General features: G+C 43.0%; 1 protein-coding gene across 1 annotated transcript in view; it reads right to left on the minus strand.

Annotated features, from left to right (window-relative positions):
* The window catches only part of LOC308109803 (uncharacterized protein), a gene marked incomplete at both ends in the record, with an annotated part of 37052 nt that extends 18964 nt beyond the window's left edge, over positions 1-18088 (minus strand). The window contains one exon of the mRNA XM_080463609.1: positions 17700-18088. Within this exon, the coding sequence (XP_080319735.1) occupies positions 17700-18088 (389 nt within the window). The remainder of the gene's footprint in view (positions 1-17699) is intronic.
* Positions 18089-20172: the final 2084 nt, after the last annotated feature.

Below are 20172 nucleotides of genomic sequence, written 5' to 3' on the forward strand. Positions count from 1 at the left end.
CACCCTTGAACCAATCAGGATGGAGTACTCCCTTGTTGACTCATTCATTATTCTCTTCATAAAACGCTCTCTAGTTTACTCTACGGGGAGCAGTCAATTGAAATTTGGGAAAAATGTGAGTCATCGTTTTGAATAACCATTAAGGCGCAGTGTTGCATTGCGGTAACTTCTACGTCTGTCACAATCTCAGAGCCGTGTGGTCAGATTTCGATGAGCCGTTCCCACCAGAAGCGCGATGGTGGTGATGGTGTGGTTGACAATTGAAACCAGTAGGCATGTTTTTAAAAAAACTAAGAAGGAAATAAGTTTTAAGTTAATCCTGATTTGCCCGATTCAACCTGTGCTACGTCGTGGAAAGTAGGGGAATCCACTCCAAGCAAAGCCTGTCCACAGCTAATACAAACTGCTACACTGCTACAACGTTTTAAGTAAAAAATACATTATTAAGTTTTGCATTCACACTGCAACGTTTTGAAAAGGATGTCCGTTGACATGGAAACGGCAGAAACGCTGACAGCTCTGTAGTTTTGCACCTTGGCCCACTAGGTGGTGCTGTTGTTTGTTTTTGTGGTGAAACGACACGCACATATATGCTATAGATAAACATTAACAGCGGGAGTACACAGACCGTCTTATGGACAGAACCCCCCACCCCTCATATCCTCGGCCATGGGGCTGTTTTCAAAAAGTTGCATTGTCAGCAGCTCAAAGCACTGCTATTTTGCAAACGGACCCCAAAGACACAATGGAAGTTTTGCATTGTAATGTAAATACATGGCTAAATTAGTAATAGCAGGTGCTTTAGTCAGTCATGAGCGTGTGTTGCACTCAAAAGAAGGTTTTTATCTCGTCATTACAAAAACACCACAATCAGTTCTTGAAGTTGATGTGTTGAAAGGCGATGGCGATGGTAACCACCACCTACAAAAAGTGGTCCAGCGAAGAACAATGACTTCACAACAAGTGAAAACAAGGAGTACATAAATGACAGTCTTTTATCTGAAAATAGTTGTGAACTCAGTAAACGTAGACACTTTGTCCATCCTGCTGCAGCATTCATTATCCCAGATTTTTCTGACACTCCCTGCTTAAATCCCCAAAGAGTCAAAAGGACCAGTGACGCTCCACTTTCACTGTCTGTTTGTAGCGTTTGCTTGGTATCAGTTTTAACTGCATCTGGAAGGCAACAGGATAATTGAGATTTTAAACGAAATGAGAAAACTCATGATAAAACCCAGAATTATCCACCTTTTGTGAAGAGTGGTAAGTGACAAAACACCATGAACGGTACAGAAAAGTGATTCGGAAGTATCCGTGATTGAAAACTGACCCTTACACTGGGGCTGTGACCTCTATATCCTTGTGACAGACGTACATTTGCTGAATGACAGAGCAGATCATGTGGGACCAGAGAAGCACGCTTGACGTGTCAAGTCATTTGACCTTTCCCCTACGATACCCAGACTATAGGCTCCCCGAAGAATCCTCACTCCAAAACAGAGTGGAAGACAATATGTGCCTAAACTGTGCTTATTTTGTGGATGGGGGGGGGTTGTACTCTGGAGAGTTTTAAGAACTGCTGCACCAGCTGTTCTAGTAGCTACATGGTTAGAGACTGAGCAGGCCAGGCCTCCTCTGGAGACCAGGACCCTATTGTATTTCTAATGTTTCTTATTGTTTTTTCTTACTCCTGACACCTCACTGAGCCCAAATTTGACCCCCTAAACACGCTCAAAAACTCACCAAATTTTGCACGCCTATCAAGACTGGCGAAAAATATAAGGAAATGTAAAAAAGAACCCCCAGAGTGCCCAAAATGTGCTCTCTAGCGCCACCTAGAAACACTAAAACTGCCACCACGGCCTGTTTGAATGCCGTAGGGAGATCAAACCAAACGTCAGTTGTTCGTCTCATGAAGACCTAAAAATCACGCGCTGATCCCCCCCCCCCCCCGATCTAAATCCAACAGGAAGTCCACAATTTGCCTTTCAAAATAAGATTGTCACCCAAAAAAGGCCCTCACGCAAATGTTATCTCCTCTGAGGGTGAATATCGTATCGGCTTCATAGCACGATTAAATGATAGAGGAGACGCTTCTGCTCAGAAATTCTGTTCAAATTTTGACGTAGTCGAGCGGTTTTGATTTTATTATTCGTCTAAGCTCCGAACGCCGAATCCCGCCGCCTCCCTCCGCCTCCCTCCGCCTCCCTCCGCTCATTCAAATACATGGAAAAAATTAAAAAATAAATCAAGAATCTCCCCCGATAGAACACCTCGAACAAGCAGGGACTGTGGTTAAACTATGATTAGGATCGACAAAGCGAGCAGATCAGAAGCGCAACAAGAACCTGACGAACAAGACGATGTCACACATGTTGGCCCCACCCTAGGGTTAGGGTTACAGGACCAACCCGAGCTGACAGCGGCTTGCTTTACTTTATCTAAACACCACCCTCCACCATCCACGCCCACTATAGTAGATCCTCATCTCTGGACACCAGATAAATTCGGGATAGAGTTGGTGTTAGCTGGTGGCCCATACGCCACGAGCCACATTAGAGTTTAGTTGGCTTTCAAATTAAAGCCCCGCACTTTTTTCGAAATAAAAGTTCTTTTTTTTGTTAAAACCTTCAAAATGTATATTTGATCAATATTTAGGGTACGAATGGGCCAAAGCCATGATGAGGACAAACCCCACAGGCCAGAGGACAAGTGCAAGGTCCCGATCAGGGCTGCTTGGAGCTTTAATGTTTTTGTTGTTTTCTTGCGGTTGATTTCTGTGACTTTGTTTTATAATGCATTCTGAAATCAGTATAGAGCTTGTGGATAAACAAAATGTTAATGCGATGGATGTGTAAGATATGTCAAATTAATCTGTGTAAATGAATATACATTAAGAGTATAATTTGCCACTTATGGGCTGATCCCATAGAAGAATTACTAAAGAATAATTGAGACCCCAGAACACAAAGGAAAGTACGCAGACCACGAAGGCTGTGATTGGTCCGCTCCACTACGTCATGGGGCGTGTTAAGAAACTACAAATGTGATCAGATGAAGGTGTAGCAGATGTGCACTTTATTGGAGAATCTATTCAATTCAAGAGCGAGCAGCAGACACTGCCCAGGGGCGGAGCAAAAGATTCAGGTTTTTGGGGCCGTCCATAATGCTTTGTACGCCTCCAAAGCTAAACGTTGCATCATCTCTGCTAATCTTTGAACCAAATTGCTCATAATCATCGGAAAAATATACTAACAACTTTCATGCAGTTTTGTGACAGAGCCTTCTCCACCCTTACGGCGGTGAACTACTTCACAGCACATACACACTTTGGCGCAGAACTTCCAGGGTTGAAGGGACAAGAGCGTGACGGATCCGCTGCCAGCTGCTAACATATTGACGTCACTGGATAACCTCAGAGAGCATTTCTTTTTTACATTTATTCTACCAGGTCAGTTAGTTAAAATTTGGTTCTCAGTTTAAAAAACAAACCCCGTAGCTTGATGCGTTTCCCTCGCTGAATCAGAACTGTTTGTGAAGCATCTGTGTTAAGTTAAGGAGGATTTATTGTTGGCGCTGATCAGTGCGAACACACAGAACTACTACATGTCTGTCTATCTTCTTTCGTGCTTTGTCCCGTTGGGGTTGCGTTGACAGTATGGAGATGTAAGAAATCCGCATGTCAATGTCCCCTGCATCTTCTAGAAGTTTGATCTTCTACCACATCAAATGAGAGCGAACCTCTCCAGTGGGTCCTGGGCTGACCTCTGATACTCTCCGTTAGGCGACAAGTCAAAATGACCTAACCTGCTACTTGAATGAGGCTCAGGCGATCTAAGCTGGACCCGTCTTACAGGCTCATCAGTGTATTTGTGTAAGCTATAGTTATCATGTTGTTGAGAGTCCAGCTTGAATTTCAACATTAGGATTGATCATTTTGCCCTGCACTCAGTTTGTAGCCGCAGTTTCATTGCAAGAGGAACAGGAGGGCGCCTTCCAAATTTCCAAAGCTGAAACGCACCGTCGTCCAAGACCTTGTCTCCACGGCATAGAAAGAGCTGTGTCATTACAGGGAGATAGCTGTGCCTGGGACTATTAGCTAATTGATAGGCTGACTGTGTTGGCCGCCGCCGCCGCCGCCGTCGTCAGTCCAGGCTGACACAACAGAACCAACCAGATCGGTCCACTGCAACAATCGCTCCGGATTCCGGGAGATGATTTCCTTCAACGTCAAGGAAAAACGTATTTTTGCTGCGGCAAATACAAGGAAGAAAAGTAAAAAATAAAAATATATAAAATTAGATGGTTTTCTTGAATCTCTGTGTTGTGTGTGTGTGTGTGCGTGTGTGTGTGTGTGTGTGTGTGGGGGGGGGGGGGGGGGGGGGGGGGGGGGGGGGGTGTTCCAGCACAGTGGACATAAAAAAAGAAATTGAAAATTCCCGCGGAAATTTTATTGTGCCTGCCTCCTGCCGCCGACCGACGCCCCTGTCTATGCTGTCAAAATAAATGTTGAAAAAGCAAAGATGCTCTCGCAAGCCAAAAAAAGAGAAAGGGGTCTGATGGAAATGGAGTAGATGAAGTCGCCAAATGATCCCTCCTAAAAGAATGAACCCCTGCTGGGCTACGACCCAAAACCTCCACATCTGAGCACACCTTTTGATTTACAGCCCCGACTGTAATAGAACAGGAAGTGGAGGCAGAAATTTGCTTTGTGGGGTAAAAAAAAAAAATGCGAAAGGAAGGCCAAAAACTTTCAGAGAAGAACTAAAAGGATGAATCCAAACGCAGTGACTAAGCTTGTATTTAATCTTTCTTTTCACATGGTTGGTGTGTGTGTGTGCGTGCGTGCGTGCGTGCGTGCGTGCGTGTGTGCGTGCGTGCGTGTGTGCGTGCGTGCGTGCCTGACGGTTGTTTAAACTGCTTGCCTTGTACGGAGTTCACTCCTCTGAGAAAACAAATACGCTCTCGGTGGATTTCTCCTCATTAAAATAAAGGACGAATCGATGATTTCTAAACCCTCTATTTATCCTGGAGAACAAATTGCTGAGCTTTTTCTTTTTTCTCTTACAGAGAAGCTTCACAGCGTGGGCTGCACATTTACACACCTTACATCTCGCCTATATTTACATCTGAAATGTTCCCACTTTATTCAACCCAGTCCTGTTGACGATTTGGCTCATCTAGTGGAAAAATTAAAAAAAAAAAAAAGAAAACTTTGAAAACAAGAACAAGGTCTTAGACGTATTCAGCAGCCTAAAACACCCACAGAAAACATGGTATTTGTTGAAAATGTGAAGGATTCACACCTCTTCCCCATGTTTATTCCAGAGTCATTATAGCACAGATGCGAGGACGTTGTACTCAGTGTGTGTGTGTGTGTGTGTGTGTGTGTGTGTGTGTGTGTGTGTGTGTGTGTGTGTGTGTGTGTGTGTGTGTGTGTGTGTGTGTGTGTGTTTGACAAAAAGGATTGATTCCTGTGTGCAGAGCTCTGCTGACACTCTGTGGTCACATGAGGACTTGCGGATACCTGCAGATACTGCAGATGGATTCTACAGTTTTCAAAGTGTGTGAGGAGAAACTAGATTGTGCTTCCCCATTCTGAGATATTATGCTGTGAGGATCAATGACCGTCAACAATGCAACTCCTCCAGTGTCATTTAGATGATTTTAGGCGGAAGTACTTTCTATTTTGAGGCATACAATGTACCCATAATACCACATTCTGAAGCATGGGAGGACAAATTCTAAATGAAATAAGATTAGCACCCATCAAGTGCTAATATGCATTTCCCTCAATTTGGTTGCAAATGTGAGATTATTTATTCTCAAATTCATTTGCAGGCGTCCAATCTGTCATTGAGTGAGGGTATGTATCTTGAATCTTCTCCAAATGTAAAGTACCTGTCGAGGCTGTTGGTGTTTCTTTCTTTTCAACTGCAGGAAGGCAATTTTCTTTCCACAAAGGAGGTCACAGGACAGTAGGTGGCGTCTCCTCTGTGGGGACCCCCGGGTTGCCCGATGAGTCCCAGGATAAACAAGAGCATTTTAGAACCCGTTCACACGTCAATGTTTTTAAGAAGAAAAAAAAAAACATTTTCAAGTGAAAACGCAAAACTTTTTGGGATTTTGGGAGTCCAGTTACATGAAAATGAATCATTTCAAAACTGCTCAGACTCCGTCCCTGTGGACAGGACACGTGGGCAAACCCAACTTGTGCATGCGCACGACGGCTGTAGTAGACAGTTGTTCTACACATGTGGAGTAGGACAATGGCTATCTCCAGAGTGTGACGAGTTCCCGTCAATATTCTCCTGGGACTTGGTGGTTTTTATAGTTCAGAGTCACTGTAATAGCAATCCAACTTCATTATCTGTCCATACGAATGTGCGTGTACTCGCCATTAATGCTTAAAATGCATTCCACATATATAATGCTTTTCCACCGCTTGAACCCCCAAAGTGCTTTAGACTGTTAATCACATTCACCCGTACACCCACACATTCAGACATGCACTCACACACCAATGGTGGCTGCCAAGGGAGGTACTCTATTCATCCTATTTGTTTCATTTAGTGTACAGCAGCAACATTATCCCATGATTTGTATCATATAATCTGCAGCTGGACAAAAATAATCTAATAAAGCAAATTTAGGAGAGGTTAAAAAAAAAAAATGCCACTGTCCAGATCGAACCAGCTCCTGAACCTTAGAAATAAACTTCCTCAGACATGGCAACTTCAAACTGATACAGTAGAACTCCCAGCTGTATACATTTGTGTCTCCTGACACCTAGTGGTCTCATCGAGTACTGCAACACCTCTGGATTTCTCAGTGAAGGAAAACATGAATACTAGCGCAAAAGTTCAGAGCATGTCTAGCTCAGGAAAAGTAGTTAAAGTACTGTAATTACTTCATAAACAGTAGCTTAGTTTTTAGAGTCAGGGCAACGATACACACCTTTACACCATTTATGTCACCATGAAAGTTGTACTAAAGAGTACAACTGACCAAAAAGAAATGTATTTTTATTTTTCTGAGAAAATCTTTACTTTACCTATTTTCTTTTGCTGAAAAATACTTTTATACTACAATTTTGATGATTTGAGTTTAATAATTTTCACTGTATTCATTTTAATTTGTATTTTTTCAGTAGTTTTAGCAATTTCATTTAGTTAGTTAGTTAGTTAGTTAGTTAGTTATTCTGGATGTTTTAGCTGTTTTAATCTATTTAGCTGTTTTTAACTGAGATTTGACCGTTTTTTTTTTTTTTAATCAGTGTGGAATGAAAATAAAACAAAAATGTAAACAAAATCTTTATTTACAAATAATTATCTGAAAATGTCAGGGAGCCACTCCAGAGGGGCTGAAGAGATGATCAGTAAAAGGCCAGAGCATCCCAAGACCACGACAAAAACAAGATTTTGAGGGACCGAGATCGAGTCAAGACCAAGACTTTGAGGGGCAGAGACCGAGTCAAGACAAAGACCATGAAAATATGTTTTGGAGACCAAGACCGGTCTTAAATGCTGAAACACTAGTGAGAACACTAGTGAGCCTCCACTGACCGTGGTATTTACACACTTTATTTCTCAGTTTCTGCTGTTGAAAAGGCTCACAGAAGCAGCTATGAGTGACCTATGGATGGTGGCTGTGGGAGCCTGCCCTGAAGGAGCTGGTTTCCAGCTTACTCTAAGGATGTATAAACACAAAACAACTCCTTCTAGCTTCCGAATGGTTACAAATGTCAGAAACAACAATGAGTTTGGATGTTAAATGGTTTTTAGCTGCACTTTATTTAACAAGGTGAAGAATAACTATGAGGCTCAGTGAAGGAAGAACAACGCTCCAAATCAGAATAATAAAACATACGGTCTGTTCTGCCCTCTGAACAGATACAATGCAGATGAGCTCCATGTGGGGCCCCCTGCACAGAAAAACCACCCCGGACACAGACCCCAGACCTTCAAAACCCTTCAAAGTGTTAGTCTAATCCTTGAATCATGTCCACTGTGTGGGCACAGAGCCTGCCTGCGTCAGTGTGTGTGTCACCATGACGCATTTAGTCCTGTATCACCTTGCTGGAGCAAATACGCACAGTCACACACACACACACACACTCACGCACACTGAAAGAACTGTGATTTATTCTCTTGAGCACATAAAATCAAACGAACGTCATTGTGGGTGAAAATCACTTCATCAGCATGAACACAAGAGGGCAGCACTTTTCCATCAGAACACTCCATCGCTGAAGGCGAGTGTGTGTGCGTGTGTGTGCGTGTGTGTGCGTGTGTGTGTGTGTGTGTGTGTGTGTGTGTGTGTGTGTGTGTGTGTGTGTGTGTGTGTGTGTGTGTGTGTGTGTGTGTGCGCGTGTGTGTGTGTTTTGTAATGGTAGAGACCGTCACCCAATTGCCCCCTTGACCATAGAGACTCATGTCATTATAGGGGTATAAATAGGTCCCCATTGGGGAAATCAATAAAATTTGAGGTGAAGGCATTCAGGTAAGTTCGAGGTAAGGTTTAGAAAAGTGGCTTTTAGGGTTATTTGTCAGATTGTCCTCATAAAGCATCTAAACATACATTGTGTGTGTCTGACTGTCTTGTATGGTTCTCTCTTTTAGACATCTGTAATGTGTGAGCGCTAATGGACCTAAAATACAGTACTTTACAACTATTCACATATATTTAAAGGTTAATTTAAGAATTTAGTGCTAAGGTTAGGGTAGGGTGACACGAAAATATAGCCCTTATGTTTGTGTGTAAGAAAGAACGGTACTTATTGCTGGCATTATGAGGACCTGTTTATCTTTAAAAGTGAAGTAAAAACACATGTAGGTTAATATGTGTTGAGTATTGGTTGGGTAGAAGTGGGTATCACTGAGGTTAAAGTATATCTAGAGTAAACTAGTGTGAGTCCTTGCAATGTACCTGGAATGTAACGTATGTATACATATAAACATGGTGAGAGTGCTTGCGCCAGACTCTCGGGGCGGTCGTCACTCAAAGAAGTATTGAGCTGTCAGAGCTTTGATCTACCTGGACTGTCAGTGGGGTGTCGGGTGTGTGTCGGTAGGCAGACTGATCGAAGCAGAATAAAAGCGAGGAAGAAATGAATCACAGAGGATTTGGGTGTTGGTCACTAAGGAAAGAGGGTTGTAGATTGAGGGAGAGGCGATAGTCTCAATCGGCGCTGGATTCTGTGCTAGAGAATAGTCGCCTCTGAGAGAGGCTACTTTAAACGATGCTTTCCAGACACTTCTGTTCCGGGGTAGTTTTCTGTTACCGTCAGGAATGTTTTAGAGCGGAGTTCGCAATGAAGTCTTTCATGTAAGCAACCATGTTATCATTCTGTACAGCAGGATGTTATGTCCTGCATTTTTAAGAACCGAACACTGCAGATTTGTTCTTTCATCTGTACTTGGGGCGGAGGATGAATGATGGCAGATAGGCTGAAGCAGGTCAAGAGACGATATGGTCAGTGGTTGGACTTGGGTTCGAAACATCACCAGCGCAACTTCTATTCACCCTCTCATCCTTTTCCTTGTTAGTCCAGAGGGGCTCCCAGTGGAAATACACCAGCACAACGCTCGTTTCTTCCAGCTTTCGAAATGGGACCCAGTTAGATATGCCTGGTAGACCTCTGATGTGAGGTGACCAAGGGGTGAGAAGGAATATATAACCCCTCCGGGACCAACATGTCATAACACCTAAACAGCATGACAGGATCGATCAAAAGAGATTACCAGCAGAGTAGCAACACGGTCCATCATCACGGTTAAAAAAAACAAAACAGGTTTGGAATGACTTATTTTGTCCAGTTTGAATACTAAAACTAGCTGGCTGGATTCAAAATGATTGGTTTTATGTGTTTGAATATGAATGCTGACAAGTCTCCTCGCTGACTATTTATTTGGTCTTACGTTCTCAACATGGCAGGAAGCCTGCGAAGTCCATTTAACATTGCGTGTCAAAATAGTGAAGAATCTGTGGGCCAAAAGCAGATTGTCTGCGAGCAAAGTCCATGACCAAAAAAATGACTGACTGTAATTTTTCTTATCAAAAGTGAAAGTTTGAAAGTCTGTTGCAGCTTAGTTTTACTAGGGATTACTCTGTTGCACAGAGAGTAGAGGTCTAGGGCTGAATAGCAGATAGTAGCATTGACAGCCAGCTGAGTTCAGCAGAGACAAGCAGGACTCCAGGTTGAAGTTCATTGTAAAGCTTAGGCTGTTCATACATTTTTCAAAAAGTTCATGTGATGGGAACTATTTCAAAATTCACATGGGTTTATCTAAACATAGGGAACACTTTTAAGTTGTTTTTTTTTTTTTTTTTTTTTAAGATTATTATGCTGATACTTTACTTTCTGGCTCCCATCATATCATATTTAGATCATATTTAGAATTAACCAGAACAGTGTTCTCATTCACAAAGTAACATCAGTTTTACTTTAAAGCCACTGAAATGAGCACGGGCTGTACGGTTGTGACTGAAATATCCCTCGTCTATTGCAATAAATCATGTTTTAGTTCACCTTGGGAAAATACTGATGTTACTAATATGCCTCATAAACAAACGAACCACAACCCTTCCTTCTCAAAAACTGTTTCTATGACCTGGAATGCATGTTTAAAAAAACAAAAACAAAAAGAAGACAAAGGATGAAGAGTAGTGACATGTATGAACAAATGATGTGGACAGTAAAGGAAGGAAGCGGCCGCAATTGATAGTGGAGAAAGCAGTGGTCAGGTGATAGATGGATTTAAGAAATGGTGGAACGGCGGAAAGAAAGGACTGTGGAGTGAACGAGAAGAGGAAAGGTGGACGCGGGAAGGAAGGAGAGGTGGTAAATATTAAAATGAATGATGTGCACTCTGCGGGCAGAAAGTGCAGCTGGCAGCAGAGTGGCGTCGTCAAGCCAGCGTAACTAACTGACTGATGCTGGCACTAATACAACACAACAGAGAGACAGCCACCAGGGGAGGGACGGAGACAGAGACGCTTTACATCTCCCCCCCCCCCCCCCCCCCCCCCCCGCCCCCGCCCCCCCAGCAACAGCCATTCTCACAACACGGTGTCTGAAAGACGAAAGGTCTGTGGTTCGTATGAACCCTTCAAACTCCAGGCATTTTGTTCTCTTTACGGAATAATGCACATCCAATCTCGTCGACCTTTTCATGCCCAATCAAGTGACTAATATTTAGTCTTTTCAGGAAAACTGAGGCAAAATGTAATAACACATGAATGTATTAAAAGTTTGCATCGGTTAATATTGCCCGACTTCAGACTTGGAGACCTTCCTTGGTTTCCCTCTGAGTATTCAGATTGTCTCCCACTGTCCAAAAACATGCAATTGAGGCTAATGTGTGACTGCTGCGCCCCATTGACATGACAACATTTCAAGTGAAAACATTTTGTTTTCGCATGTCGTTCAAGAAAACTTCTGCGTTGCCATGGCGATGTTTCGAAACGACGTCCGTTTACACTAACACCTTGCTGAAAATTATGTCGCTTCCATGTTCGGCCAATTGTTGGCGCTATTGTTGCTTTTTGTAATGAACTCACATGCACATGCGTGCAGTGGTGGACTAGAGGTTAGAGAAGTGGACTTGGGATCTGGAGGTTGCAGGTTTAAATCCTACAGCTGGCGGGTCACCACTGTGGGTCCCCGAGCAAGACCCTTGACCCCCATCAGCTCCCTGGAATGCGTCAATGTGGCTGCGCCTCCGCATCCCAGAAATAGGACGAGCGATGTTGCCATGTCAACAAACACCCCAATCGCGAAAAAAACTTTTTCATTTTCATTTGAAAATGTAGTCGTGTAAACAGTTCCTTAATGTGCCTGGAGGTGTGAAAGAGTGCGTGTGGTTGTCCGTCTCCATGTGATTGTCCTGTGATGGGACTGGAAACCTGTCCAGGGTGCAATCTCACGTTGTCCACAGTCAGCTGGGATTGGCTTAAATCCCCCTCAACCCTAAGCTGGATAAAGACGATCGATGGATGAATGGATGAACATTAATTTCCTATATTGTAGGCTCTCTTATGTATAATATACAGTACTATATATTTAAAAAAAAAAAATCCAAACCAGGAACTCAATTATCTTGGAGAATGCTAAAATTAGAATCTATTTCCTTTCCTTCATTAAAAAAAAGACCTTATACTAAAAATATGTACCGGTGACTACATTTAATAATCTCAAGCTAAACTGAGGTTTATCACCTCTTTAAACGCTGGAATTCATGCAGAGCTGTCAGTGGGTCGTGTTAAGTTGTGAGTACATCAAATGAAGTGGGTTTTGATTATATACTGTATAGTATCAGGAGTATTGTGTCCTGTTCTTAAGGACTCTATAACATGCTTGAAAGACCCTCATATTGTAGTTCTCAGGAAAAAGAAAAGAAGGGATTTTTGTGAATGAGTGATATGGTGCCGCAAAACGCATATGAAAAATTGCAGACGGGAGGGAAATATTCCCTCGTTCTTCATTTTTATCCTCAATAAAAAAAAAAGGCAAAGGGATCATTTAAAAAGATGTGCTGTTGAGGAAACTCACAAGACAGACATAAAAACAAGGGAAGAGCTGGTGCTCTTCCAAAAGAAAGTCGTCCAGTAAGGACACGTCTCCGTGAGTGATTGTGCTGAGGTACGTCTCTTCCCTTCAGCCCTGATGATCGCACACTGTACGAGAGTGTGAGGATGATAAACTGCCGATGAGTGAATTACAGGAACGGGTCACGTGACTGATGAAATCTTACGCTGTGTACTCGATGGGGGGGGGGGGGGGGGGGGCAGAGGTTTCTTGTTGTGCAACTCTGTCTGCGAGTGTGTGTTGGCGATGTGGCGGCGGCCGATTCTGGCACAGAGCTCAAGGCCTCGGCGTGAGGACACTGCAAATGGTCGCTACCGAGGAAGAGTGGAGAAATCAGTCAAGTCCAAGAGAGGGGAAGACAGAAGCGGAGAGGGAAACGTTCAAAAGGAAAAAGAAGTGCGGTGATTCGGTTTGTGGTGAACTCGCTAACTCATGGCTTGTTGCATCATTTGGGAACGTTTTTTTTTGGTTCAGTTCAAGTGAGCACTGTGATGAATAAACCTAAATGCATTCACACAAATAATTCAGTATTTGGGGGTTTGAAATGGTGCAAAACAATTTTGCCGTCATGCACAGGAGCAGCGTTTGAGAAAGTTACGTTTTACACCCGTTTACACGGAGACACGGTGTTTTGGGAAAGTTCCACCTTGGGAGCCATTTTCCAAAAAGTTGCATTTCCAGGTGCTCCGAGCAACATTGTTGTGTAAAAAAAACACAATGAAAGTGTTCTGTTTTCATCCTAATAACGTTGTGTAAATACGCATTTCCTTCTAACTCGTCGTTCATCAGGAATCAGCCGAGTGGAGTTCATTGAAACATTTAGGAATGAATTATTCTGGTGATTTTGAAAGGAGTGAAACCCTCACGTCGTTTCAGGACAACATGACGAGTCAATACCTGCTGCGGTTAACTCTTCCCTCCGACCCTGCCTTGGCCTATTTTTGCCCTGTGTTTTTTTTTTTTCACAAACCACAGGCTTTCTCAGTTTACTCTGACCTCAAGCAATGTCACAGCTGAAAAGTCATCTACAGTAACCGAGTGCAGCTGACAGTCGAGAGCAAGAGGAGTGAGACAGGGAGCAGTCTGGGTTCACTTTCAAGGCTTTTGGGGGGGGGGAAATAAACGGTCAGTAAGTAAAATGAAGGGTTACTTCTCTCTCAACACAAAAAAAACCTGAACATTATGTATTTAAATCATTTGGATAGGTGAGTTTGTTGTTGTTTTTTGTTGTTGTTTGTTTTGTTTTTGTTTCCGTTTCTGTGTTGTTGTTTTTTGTTTTGTTTTGTTTCTCTTTTGTAAAAAAAAAAAAAAAAGGAAAAAGAAAGTGGATAATGTGATGACTTGTCTTATTGCAACCTGTTGTACTTCACCACTTTTGAAATAAAGAATTAAAAAAAATAATAAAAATCATTTGAATAGATCTAAAATCATGATGATAGTCTATTCGGCTGCTTCTTTTTTTTTTTCCAACAGGAAGTCATTTAATTTCCAACGACAACTTGGCTGGTCATTGGATGCTCTTCCTGTCACGTCAGGATTTCCCAACACTCAAGGTCAAAGCTCATCAAGACCACCGTGAGAAAACAGCAAAACGAAGCATGGCTTGGCTTCCTGGGAAAATGGTGATAGTTTAAGACGCCGTGATCCGGTAAGTTCATGGACAGAGTACTTTTTCAGGTTTTTTCGAGCGGTTTAAAATGTAATGATGTCGGATATTGCAGGAATCTATGAAATGAAAAGCTGATATTACTCTTCTGCTCAGTTTAAAAAAAAAAAAAAAAAGCACAAAAATAAATGTTAATGTAAAATATTACCAACAGAAAACAAAATTAAGCGGAGAGGAAAGCGGACAGTCATATAATAGTTAGTAGTGTTGCGTTTTACGGGTCCAATTATCTGACGATGGCCACTGAAAGTGCAACTTTTGAAAAGGTTCCGACTCCGTCGCCGTGGGAACAGGGTAAACGCAATTTTTCTGAAATGCAACTACAACGCATGCGCACCACGGCTGCAGTGAATAGTTCTCCTGCACGTGCGAGTAGATGGACAATGACAACATGTCATGAGTCCCAGTCCATATTCTCCTGGGACTTTTATGGTTGAGAATCACCTGGAATAACAATCCTACTTGGACAACCGTCATTAATATATCCGTGCGCTCGCCAGTGTTAATGTATATAGTGTATTGTTCTCTGCAGGCATTTGTGTGTGCTTTCAATACAAAAACGGCACGGAGTCATGGCTTTGCATGCTGACTACAACGGTTTTAAGCTTTTCTGTCGTTTTTGTGTAAATGGACATCGTTTCCAAAACAGTGTTGTCATGTAAACATGGGCCTGAATTGCTGAAGATCTGAGTGTGCTGTGGCCTTTACCCAGCGTTAGCTCAGCGAACCTCTATTGTTTCACCCAAATACAGCTGCTGGGACTTACCGACATGGCTGTGCAGTAAGTTTCCACTGAGCCAAATTCACTGACTGACTGACTGACTGACTGACTGACTGACTGACTGACTGAATGCTACGTCTATATTTGGCAATTCTGAGGTTTTCCTGTCAGGATTGTTTCTGCTCTTAAACAACTGAACAATTGTACTGTTATGTCTGGTAAAATATTCTCCTAAACCAACACACCATCTTCGGTATTCAAAGTGTGTGGAACTGTGAGTGATTCACAGACACTCTTTTATTTTCACCTCAGGGTTGTAAATTCAACAAGCACAAAAACACAATTTGACTCGTCTTGACTCTGTCGCATGTAAATTGGGACATCACACAACTTTTCGAAAACACAACCTTATTCAAACCTGTCATTTCCGTGGGAAATGTTTTCTAAAGTGTCTAAAGTGGATGGGTGAAATTCAAGATCCCAAACATCTAAAAAACAAGCAGTGGAGATAATCAAGATGTGACTCAACATTTGATGTAATTATAAAATCATTTTCTGTTTTTAAACACTTGTCCCTTCTCATTATGGGGTTCTTACCACGTTTCCACTGACCTTAATGAAGTAATATGTTGTTATTCAATAACGGGAGCGTCGTCTGATTAATTTCATCCTTTCTGGCAACATATGGCGTCCTGTATTCTGCTAATAATGAACTCACTGAGCTGCCGTGGTGCCAGAGAGCGCGAGACAGCAGACAGGTGATGCAGCAGAAGCTGTGAGCACGCTCTCCATCATAATTAGAGAAGAGTAAAAACAGGGGACAGATGATGAGCTCTAGCAGCTATGGGTCTTTTTGAAGTATTTGCCGTTTGCGTGTGATATGCTACCAGCGTTCTACCGTGGGGAGCCCTGAAGAAGAATGCAAATGGGAGAGAGAGCGCTGAGGCACTGAGACACAAGACGGGACCAAAGGGTAAATAAAAGAAAATCTCTCCAGGACATGGGTTGATCTCTGCATCCATGGATCTGCCCTGTGACAGGGTAAGTGGGGTTTTAACCTGTCATCTGTAATAAAAATCAGCTTCGCCCCCTCCGGGCTTCGCTGACACACCTGGTCTGATCCGCAACTGGGTCAGCAGCTGTCTGCTTGTTCATCTGTCAACAAAATGAAAAAAAAAAAAACAAGGCAGCATAAAGTGTCTGTCTGTCACCGGCCGCGGCCTCCGTGAAACCTCGGCCCTCGACAGGCTCAAGGACACAATAAGTCAACCTCTGCCGGCGGGCGGTGCGAGGGTCAACCCAGGTAAGCGATCATAGCTACCGATCTAAGTCGACTTCAGCCCTGAGTGACGAGTCTGCATGTTCACATGGCCGCCACAATCACTTACATTTCGCTGATTACTGGCCCTCCCCCGATGGTGCGATAGTCAGTCAAATCGACTGCCGGAGAATTTAATTGCAAGAAAAATCCTCAAGACCCGCAGTCAGCGTGTCTCAGGACGGATACTGCCAAAAGAGCAATATACGTCCGTTTTTATGATAATGACCTGTTAGAAGATTTCTTTGGTATTGCTTAGATCATGAAAAACATGAACGCAAAGGTCAGCATCGGAGGGATTAACCATTTCACATCTATTCATTACAACGCTGAAAATGTCACAATCTTGTACTTCAAAAAAAATAAAACAGATCTATTTCCCTTTGCTTGCAAAGTCACACAATACTGCCTGTATTCTGTTTAGGTCAAAACGTGTGAGTACACCAATAACGAGGACGCAGTAGTGAGCACTATTGTCTTACAGCCCGAGGCTTCAGGATCAATTCCAGTAGAGGCCATTCTATGGGAGTTTGCATGACTCAATGTGTTTTTGGGATCGTTTTGGTTTACACGAATCAATACGATCCGATTGTGTATTAGAGATTGAAAAGATTAACAACAGAGGATCCCATCTTCACACAAAGCACGGCTACAAGCACGACAATCGTCATGTTTAACCAGGAAGTCAGCGCAGCCTTTTTAAAAAATCTTTTTGCAAATGCATCTCAACAGCGGCTTAATGCTGCACTCGACAGACACGGCATCTTATTTCCTAATTTAGATCAATAATCCATCATACATTGTGCAAATGGCCTAAAGTCACTGATAAGGAAAAGTCAAATGTCAACAATGTTGCACATCGAACAGAAACAATTTTCTCGCGTTGCAAATCTGGTATAAATTACCTTCGTTTTACCTGAAATACCTCCAGTAACTCGTGTTGTCTTTTTGAACATCTTGATCACTTAAAGCCGATGGATATTGGGCGACGGTTAACACATGAGCTGCATATGAGTGACTTCCATCCAGGGATATTAGATGAACAACAATTTGTGTAGTCTTGGTCACCTTGATTTTTTCACCTTTGGCCACCAATAAATGACTCCCTTTAGAGAGCGAGTGAAACGCGCGAGTCAACTTTGAAGGTGTCGAGCTATCGTGTCAAAGACGATACCATCGTTCTCTGATGCATACAGACAGATCGCAAAGGTAATAATGTCAAGCATGCCATTAAAGTTTCTACAATTCCTTTGTGTCGTCCCAGGCTGATGGGTAAGGTGGTATTTTGAGTCACCCACGGCAAAACATGACTGGTACATAAGCAAAGTGTAATTACAGTATATCGGACGGTGCGAGTGTGAGCTAATTCACTTCAATGTGATCTTATAAAGTGAAATGTACTCACTCCCATTGTTTCCTCCTGGCCTGCGGTGTGTTGTGCAGCTTGTGTGCTTGGTGAGCCAGAATGACATCGCGGTGATCCACCAGTCCTCCCCTCCGGCGAATCAGCGGGACCGTGGGGTCACTGTTGCTGGCAACCAGGGAGATGGAGCCGCGGCCGGAGCGAACGCCGTAGCCGCCGCCCCCGCTGCTGAAGGGCACCTCGCTGTACTGCTCCACCCGGACGTCATACACAGTGTGGTAGTACGTGGGGTTTGGGCCCACGCTGCTCCCGCTGATGGGCGGAGGGCGGCAGCGCAGCGGCCGGTGGAGGCCCGGGGACGAGGAGGAGCAGGACGAAGTTTGAGGCCACACCACCGAGCCGCCATGGTCCGGATAGAGGGGGGACAGCATGGAGCTAGGGAGGGAGGAAGGTGGCAGAGAAGGGTGAGGGGAAAACTATTATTTTTGATAATAAAACACACACAGAGGTAAATTACAATTTCAAAATAAGCTTTACAGCAAAATCATGAGTTGCAGATTATATGATTATATTTCTAAATAAAACCCTTTAACTTCTTACTGACGATGGATCTCAATAGGCGTTAACCAATACACGTTAGGCCCTGTTTACAGGATGTTTTCAAATGTAAACAGAAAACATTCATTGCGTTTTTGAAACATCTCCATAGAAACGGACTCCGTGTACATAAGGGGCTGTGACTCTGTGACTCCATCTCCATGGAATCGGATGAGAACACAACGTTTTGTGACCATTCCGGCTCCATCTTCGGAAAACACACATTTTCTTACAATGTGATATATTTTGATATACAGTATATTATGACACAAAAGGGCGCTACTTTCAGAAACAAAACAAAACTTCTCCTAAAACCAAAACAAGAAATAATGTCAAGCTCTGCTGCATCAAATTTACTTAAAATGTTTTGTGGGGTTTTTTTGTTTGTTTTTTGGTTTTTTTTTCCTTGTGACAGTGGTGACCAGCAGAACATGAAAGGCAGACTCAGACTTGAACACAGAGGGAATAACCTGAGAGAGAAAAACTCTACACCTGACAGAAAAATGGAAGAAATGATTTCAGAGGTGTCCAGAGAGATTTCAGAGGGACAACTGAGGTATAAAGAGGAGGAATCTGGTTTTAGAGAGGGGAAAATAAAGGCAACACGACAAGATTCTAAAGTCAGCCCTGCTCACAGTATATTCCCGGAGTGTCTTCATACTGAAAAAATGTTCCCCTCAGTGATAGTACTTTGAGAAAAATGGTTCCAAAAGTTGCCTCAATCTTTTGTCAACTCAGCATAAAGCAGCTTCAATGCAGCATTATGCTGAATACGTCTCCAGTAAGGAGCTTTCACAGATAAATTGTCCCCCAAACAAGTTTCAAAGGTAAGTATTAGCAGCGGAATAAACATGACAGATATTGTCCCATTAGCCACTAACACCACCTTCCAGAGGTTCGTCAGCTTCACGATGTCAGCATGTTTGAAGATCGCGGTGTCTTTTAGAAAGAGCACTGCACTAAAAGGGTACGCATTATTGCCAATTTAACAAACATGGTAAAAATCCTCCGTTTGTTTTGAAGGAACATGGGATGAGTTGAATTATATTTTGCTGTCAGTTTGCAGTCAGGATAATAAATGCCAGCTTTCATGTAGAGATTATGCAGACATCCAGTTTAAAAGGTCAGCGGTGGACAATAAAAATACTGTCACTACACATAATCTGGAACTTTGCTGATTTCCTCTTTTTCTTTGATGATCGGGGGACACTCTGACACGGCCAGCGCTTATCTTAGGGATGCTAAGTAATCATGTATGCACTTCAGCTGTAAAAGCAGGGACAATGGCTGCATGCTCTGTGAAAGCAACCCGTCACAAGGATAATGTTTTTACCTTTCTGCAAAGCAAGGATAGATTTAATGGTCACCTTTTCTGACTGCAATTTTAGATTTAGTTCACTGATCCCAGTAGTAGACAGTAAGGTTGTGGTTGCAGAAGGTGCAACACAATTACTGAGGGAAACCGTGTTAATATATTTGTCAAAAGTGAACAAATGTTGTGGCACCCTAACCTTAAGGCTCTGTTAACGCAGCACTGATTTCAAGTGAAAACAGAAAACTTTGGTTGCGTTTCGGGCATCCGTTTACACGACAGCGGTGCTCGGAGCCGCTGAAAGTGCAACTTTTTAAAAGCGTTACCAAAGTGGAACTTTTTGATAATATTCTCCATGAAAAAGGTGGAAAACGCCACTTTTTGAAACATGTGCACCACCACCTTAGTGAATAGTTCTTCTGCACATGCACGAGTAGATGGACAATAACAACCATGTCTGCCTCCAGAGTGTCATGACTCCCAGTCCATATTCTCCTGGGACTTGGTAGTTTCATATTTGAGAGTCACCCGGAATTGCAATCCAACTATATGATCCCTGGTTGCCAGCAACAGTGACCCCACGGTCCCGCTGATTCGCCGGAGGGG

The sequence above is a fragment of the Lipophrys pholis genome (genome assembly GCF_963383615.2).
Source record: "Lipophrys pholis genome assembly, chromosome: 5".
Lineage (NCBI taxonomy): Eukaryota > Metazoa > Chordata > Actinopteri > Blenniiformes > Blenniidae > Lipophrys > Lipophrys pholis.